Source organism: Anneissia japonica, unplaced genomic scaffold (assembly GCF_011630105.1).
Source record: "Anneissia japonica isolate Jap-2015-1 unplaced genomic scaffold, ASM1163010v1 scaffold199_len4679917_cov187, whole genome shotgun sequence".
NCBI classification, from domain to species: Eukaryota; Metazoa; Echinodermata; class Crinoidea; order Comatulida; family Comatulidae; genus Anneissia; species Anneissia japonica.
This window is the reverse complement of record NW_022686322.1, coordinates 908,956-916,941: the sequence shown is the minus strand read 5'-3', so window position 1 is coordinate 916,941 and position 7,986 is coordinate 908,956. Positions and strand designations below refer to the sequence as shown.

The 7,986-nt window shown below is 29.3% G+C and overlaps 1 protein-coding gene across 1 annotated transcript in view; it reads left to right on the top strand.

Annotated features, from left to right (window-relative positions):
- LOC117114443 (WD repeat-containing protein 86-like) overlaps window positions 1-4,820 on the top strand; it is a 15,976-nt gene extending 11,156 nt beyond the window's left edge. The window contains exons 5-6 of the mRNA XM_033258116.1: window positions 195-298; window positions 3,756-4,820. Of these exons, the coding sequence (XP_033114007.1) occupies window positions 195-298; window positions 3,756-4,247 (596 nt within the window). The 3' untranslated portion in view covers window positions 4,248-4,820. The remainder of the gene's footprint in view (window positions 1-194; window positions 299-3,755) is intronic.
- Window positions 4,821-7,986: the final 3,166 nt, after the last annotated feature.

Below are 7,986 nucleotides of genomic sequence, written 5' to 3'. Positions count from 1 at the left end.
CTCTCTCTCTCTCTCTCTCTCTATATATATATATATATATATATATATATATATATATATATATATGCGCATGCGATTCTAACTGGACCACCATCAATCTTTCAGACGCATTTTAATATTGTAGCCGTATTTCATGAAACTGTCCCTCATGCTCATGGCTAATATGATTTTAATGTTATGTTTTCTGCGTTCAGTTTACACAGGAAGTGGAGACAATAACGCAAGGGTATTTGATGCGAAATCCGGGACATTGAAACGAACTTTTAAAGGTCATGAATTTGCTATCAATGCCATAGCGGTAAGTAAATACTATAAAAATTCATAATATTCTAGTACTTCGTAGGTCTATATATAGACTCACGTTCGTAAGCTTCTTTAATCTCTATTTATTATCTTCATTGTAATTGTCATTTTTTTAATTGTTATTACTTCCACTAAGGAGGTGATATATTCACCGCTGTCTGTCCGTTGTCTCTTTGTTTCTTTATTATGCAAAAACTAATGAATGGGTCGTTATGCAATTTAGTGGTAGATATTGGTCTAAGAGGTGATTAAATTTTGGGGTGAAAGGTTCAAAGATCTACCAGAAACTAGATTCTTTTTAGGGTATATTATTCTTTAATTATATACATGTTTTTATGAAAAGAAACATAACGTTATTTGGTATTACGAAATGGCATTCGTTCCTTTGCCTGCGACAGTCTAGTACATTAAAAACCTGTATAACACAATAGAGTGGAATTATTCACCATAGCTACCAAAACCTCGTTGAACTCTATTCGTCTTCTTGATGAATAAAAGCTCTCATCACAGCGCTAAACACTAACACAATGATTCACTGTACGTCTACGAGCAATAAAGAATCTAAGGACATTAACGATGCTCACTCAGCCCGATGGCTAATGAAATTATGTCAGTTAATTATTTAAATTTAAAATCGTCTTCTAAATTATAATTATATATTATTATAACTTAAAGAGTTTTTTTTTTTTTTTTTTAAATCATTATTAGATTAGTGATAGTGTTTTGAACAAGTGTAGGTCATGGCAGAAGCGGAACAAAGTATTGTATTGTTAATTATGTTATCTCATTTACTTTTCATTTACTGTATTTCATTTTGATATAGAAATGGCATTATGGATATGTTTTTGAAATACAGCTTTTAAATTGAATTAAATTACTGTTAAAATAAAACATACAAACGTAATGTGCGGTGCGTAAAACTTCGGAAATGTTCATTCATTCAGCCTCTAGTCATCATCATAATATAGAAAGGTATAGAGCAATAGGTAAACTTCACAGACACTGCACTGCAGTCCTTTGCAAATTAAGCTTACAACACTCTTCCCGAAATTTGTCATTGAAGTGTTAAGTACATTTTGAACAATATTATTATAACGTTAACATACAAATTTAATTTATTTTCTGATATATAAAATATAATTTGTATTGTATTAATTTATTAAAGATACACAACAAACACAGGAGGAAACAAAATTTATAATTCTTAATTCCCAATGGTACCGTTAAATGTGTTATTAGTCAATTCAAAGACGTATGTATAGATTAGTGACGTAATATGTATACTTAGCGATGAAATTTATTTTTAAAAAAACAGTCAGTTAAAAGCTATAAAGCAAATTAATTACAATTCAAAATATTCATTAAATAATATACCGTAATACCTCGAATTGAATCCCTTTGCTTTTTTTTTTTTTTTTTTTTTTTTTTTTTTTTTTTTTTTTTTTTTTTTTTTTTTTGCGAACTTTGGATGGGCTTCTTTTTGAAATGGACTTCTTTTCGAGGCTACTTTTGCAAAGTAAAGAGGGAGGGGGGTCTTCTTTTCAAAATGAATGCTGTAAATTTTGGGAATTATTACGCGCTATGTCGGATGACAAAAGGCGTTAAAGAAGACGAGACTACTACAAAACAATAAATAGGGCCACTGTAACATCAATCTGTATCATAAGGTGTATTAACCAGCACTAAATCACCTAGACTACTGCATTTAAACCAAGCGTGTTTTTAATTTATTTTGTTTCTTTGAAAGAAGCCCTTAGGTTTATTTTCGAGGCTACTTTTGCAAACTATAGATGGGCTTCTTCTCGAGATTAAGCCCATTGGGCTTCTATTTGAGGTTTTACGGTATTAGAATTAATTCGTTTACGTTTACCTCAATACAACATACATTTTTATGCTCTGTAGTACATTTGATCTTCTTCTGTTAAACCCTGTCCAGACTATCAAATTATATTTGATAAAAACATGTGACATGCCTAAATATGGTCATGATGACATCACATCATGACCATATATAGGCACATCATGACTATATATGGGCATACAACAGTTTTAATAATTCTATAATTTGGACAGAGCTTTAATTTTTTTTTCTCTTTTGTGGGGATTTCACCCACCTTTATTTCTTTCTCTTTTTGTTATTTTTTACATTTTTTTTGTCATCAACGACATAAAAAATATCAAGAATCAAGGAAATTAAAATTAAATTGCACAGGATATAGGGGTCAGTCCACCATGGCTGACTAAATTGTTCAACTTCGGTTTTACCTGCATTATCATTTACGTTAACATTCTAAATTAAATCATTATCTCAAAAACAATTTTTGAAAAAGTGCATCCATTCAGAATTGTGTATACGATTTGGAACACATACAATGTGCAGATCCAATCATATACATATACATACGTACCTTATTATCATACACACATAAACATTTAATATTTAATTTTTTTTCTTAAATTTATATATTTATTTTTTCGAAATAACACCATATAAATTTCTCATATACATTTTAAGTTTAATACATTTACCAACACACATACAGTAGTACAGAGCTTTAGTTATTTGCGATTACTGTATATACCCTGTATCGGGCTTATGCGTGTATAACATTTGATGAAATATTTAACAAGATTACACAATCAAGTTATAGACCCCATTGAAATTATTAACGCATCAATAAATAGGATTTTCTGGAATTTAACATTTGGGGTGTTTTTTTTTAACATAAAACTAATGATACGCTGTTTAATTTCATTTTTGTGCTAAATATTTTTATAACTTGTAAGATACTTTCTGTTTTCTAAATCGTTGTAATTGTTATGTAAAATTGTTTTATTATTTATTGCCAAATAAATCCTACCAATCAACGGATATTTCCGTCGTTTTCGACGCATTGAGTGCGCAGTAGGCACAAAATAAAATATATCCAAATCCCGGTATGTTTTAATTTAACATAATACTTCACAATTTTTTATGAATGTATTATGTTCTAAGGTAATAATGTAGATGTTTTGCATTGTAGTTCTGGAAATAATACACTTTAGTTTTAATCAATTATCTTAAATGAAAATAAATACTTTATCATTATAGAATCAATATATTATGTATATTATTATGTATGTCTTCATGGCAATATCGATTGTAAATTATATGCTGCATTTAAGCGCGTGTCGTCAATATAGTGTGTTAATTAATAAAATTTACCATGTGAATCCCCGAGTATTTTGGTGGTTATTTGTAGACGTTTTTTGTTTTTACAAATTTTAAAATTTGGATATGTGCATTTTTCTGTGTTGTTTTAATGTCTTCATTTTAAAAACTCCCACTTTAGCGAAATTATTTTTTGTGGGATAATACAGTATAGTATTGTTATATTTTTTTCACAATGATATGATAGGCACCGTCAGCATTAGCAAATAATTTAGTTTGCTTGTTTTAACTTTATATTTAGATCATTGAAAAGAGGTTATACACTGCATCACATGACGGCAGCGTTCGCATCTGGGATTGTTCCGATCTTAAAATAGAGAATCTCGGAGTAGGCGACGACGACGATGACGAGGAGAAAGAAAAGAAGCGTTTAGAAAAGGAAAGAAAGAAGCAGGAGAAGAAGGAGAAGAAAATGAAAGAAAGAGAGGAAAAGAAAAAGGCAAAAGAAGAGAAGAAAAAAGAGAAATCAAAGAATAATAAAAAGCAAATTATTGAAGAGGAAAAGGTGGAGAATAAATCACCAGATGATAATAAGGAGGAAAAGGAGAGTTTACAAGAGAAGAATAACTTTGAGAAAAATGAGAAAGGTGATGACGAATCAAGCATGGCGAGCGAGAAGAAAGACAGCGTCAAAGCTGAAAACGAAGATGACGCCTTAGACGATATAGACGACTTCTCTGACGAGGAATTAGACAATGAAATTAAGAATATTGATCAAAATATGCAAGAATAAATATAAAATAAATAAATAAATATATATATATTATAGTAATAGGGCCTAAATACGTATTTGCAACAAATGTGACGCCATTGCTAAAATTACAAACCTGTGCTTTAATTTTCTGACAGAAATAGTTTTAGTAAAATTATTTAAACGATAAATCGTTTTTGAAGCGTTAAAATAGTTTATATAAATCTGTTTTATACTTCTGAATAAATTTCTAAGCCGGTCCATCCAGTGTATGATGGCTTGTTTCCTATTAAACCGAATTATTTCAGTTTTGTTAAAATAGCTGTTTAAAGTAGTTCATGCAAATGGAATAATAGGTCTGCAAACTATGCGGAACAATATTGTAAAACGTAAACGCATTATGTTTGCCTGAATTTGAAATTGGAATGCGTTATAAGTATTGTATATTTATTGTGTTGATCTTTGGGAATTTTCTCTAATTGAAATACTGTTTAATATGCGGAACAATAGCATTTCTAACAATATTGCTCATATTTTATGACCAATTAAACAACGATGCAATACTTTGGCATCCAGCATTGGGCTTGTCGATGTTGCCGTGAGTGGCCTTGGATTTCCTTTTATAAGAGACAGATATATATATATATTTGTAAATATAGTGTAAAAATATTTTTAAATTATTGTCTATATGGATGTCAGCCATCGCAAGTTCGATGATGAAAAGTTTCGCAATACTGAATAACTTAAGTCGCATGTTCAATTCATTTCGTACTTGTGTTATGATCGACTGTACATATCGTCACATACAAATGCAATATTTTAAGTTTATTACTTACGATGATTCACACATTTGGTATCTTCGGTGATTACCATTTAAATTTATTCACAGTTTGTATTGATATTTTATTGATAGGCATACATTGTAACAAATTAAATCTCCTTTCGTTATATGAAAAGTTAAATCAGTTGATTTCAAACAAACTTTCAGCTACGACCCCACCCCATAGATATGGTTGTTAACGACAAGTTAAAATGTGCGTAAACACGTGCGTTTGTGGAACAACACATGATACCAAAGATATAGAAACACAAGATAGAGCACTCGCGTACTAAAAATGAGGCGGAAATCGTGCCCGACGTAGGCGGCGCCCTTCTTTTTAATCATGCAAGTTTTCCATACTTCGTGCCCGACGGAATTATGTATTCACCGTTGTCACTATCTGGGTACAATTGTACTAATTGTACAATTGTGTAAAATTTTTTAATTGAGAATTGACAATAAAATACGCGACGACTTGGTAACGAAAGTTTGGTTGAAGTTTTTTTAGATCCAGCTGTAAGGGGCGTCCCATTGTTTGTATTCCCACCATGCATTTCGGTGGAACACTTTTTTTTTTGTGTGGAGAACTCTATCTTGTGTTTCTAGTATCTTCGATGATACGGTACATTATACAGTTGATATAACTCGTACGATAAAAATGGAATTAGAATAGTAACCATTACATAATTATGACCAGCGTAAACGCTAAAGTAATGGATTACCCTTTTATATTGATGTGGGAATGGAGGCATTAACCAAAGTGATATGAAAGATGATCACGTGATGAGATAGATTTTTTGATACAAGAGTACAATTTACACAAATATTCATAGATCTAAGAGTACCTCTTACCTTTTTCAGTAATTTAAACCTGATTTCCATACAATCGCTACACTGTATTGCATTTAATTATAAAACCTAGGCCTAATGTAAAAGATAAAATTTCTCTCCCTGTTTCTCAATGTTTGATCGTTTAAGCTTCGATTTTGTGGTTAGACAATTATTATTATTACTCACGAATTAATCGATTTACAATAAATTTGTTTTTAGAATAATAATACGATTACAGTTAATTGCAATCGAATATGGTTTTAGATAGAATAGATATATATTTTTTGACATTCAGAGATATAAATAGGAGCTATTATTCATTTATAATACGGTATATTATAAAGTTATATTTCGCTTCATATATTATTATGCTTTATATATTTGCGTTCTATATATAATACCTTGAAAATGAAGACGACAATTGTTTTATTTATTTATTTGATTTGTTTATTATTATTATTATTATTATTATTATAATTATTATTATTATTATAATTATTATTATTATTTTTATTCTTATTATTATCCTTACCATTTATTGTTATTACTATCATCCTTATTATTATTTCTGTTGTTTGTTATAAGTAATTATTGTCATATATTATTATTATTATTATTATTATTATTATTATTATTATTATTATTATTATCATCATCATCATCATCATTGCAGTTACGGTATTTGTTTTTATTACATTACTATTAAGTAATTATTATATATAGTACATTATTCTTTCAAGCAGCGGGAACGGTTTGGTTTCCCAACCTCGAGGTCGGGATTTCAGTCCCTCGCCGTGCATTTCCCTTGTGTCCTTGGGCGAGGCACTTTATCTACATTGCTTCTCTCCACACAGGATTATAAGTGGTACCTGGTAGGGTTAAATGCCAAAATGCGCTCCCGTTATGGAATACTGCCCCATGTAGCTTGAGTTTGTGTTCCATAGGCGTTTAATCCAATGACCGGGGTAATGATAATGTGAAGCGCATAGAGGGCTTAACAATATATGCGCTATATAAGTATCCCATTATAATTATTATTATTATTATTATTATTATTATTATTATTATTATTATTATTATTATTATGATATTATGATGCGTGAACGTCACAAATCCATGCAAGGCTAGTCAAATTTAACAATAATTTTTAATAGAATGAATATTTTTGTGATTTTTCAAATGTCAACAATATTAATATTATTATTATTATTAATTACTGCTATTATAAATAAAATAAGCAACAACAACGTATTATTAACAACAACAACAACAAAGTATACATAATAATAATAATAATAATAATTATTATTATTATTATTATTGTTATCGTCATCATCATCATTATCATCATCATCATCATCAATGACACATGACGAATGGCATGAATTTGCAATAACTGACGCGTTTGACTTGAATATTCATATATTATGCAAATATTGAAAATTATGCTCTGGGATATGAATATTCGTTTGTGGTAGAGCTTTACTCATTTGTATCTGATTGTAAATAATGTATTAGTATATATTGATATTGATTTGTAATATAGATGATAATCTTTCAATTAAATTATTAGATTGATGATTGATGACTATGGTAACGAGAACAAATGTATCATTAATAGCCTACACTCGGTACTGATAACATATATACATACTGTATATGCATTATGAATATCTGTAAAATGTTATATTCGTTGTATAAATATTATACAGTACCGTATTATAGAGTAATAGGTACGATAATTTAAATTCTCTTACAGTATAAAATTTATGGACATACTTTATACTGGATACTATTTAAGTTCCAAATAATATGTATTAATAGTAGACTTAGATAAGTCTAAACACAAACAGTTCGTGGGACTATATAAATAGGTTGATCTAATTTAACTTAATATTTTCAAAGTATATGTTTTCTATATGTATATGGTGAATAAATTAAAAATATAGTTAAATATAATTTACTATATATATATATATATATATATAAGTTACTATTGTTAATTGCGTATTACGCAATACATTGAGAAAAAACGTGTCCTAATGAGAAAATCCAAGGGTGTTGGTAAAATATCCGAATGGTATCGGGATCGATGGCATCGGGATTTGATGTCGACATACGTTTTTCTCA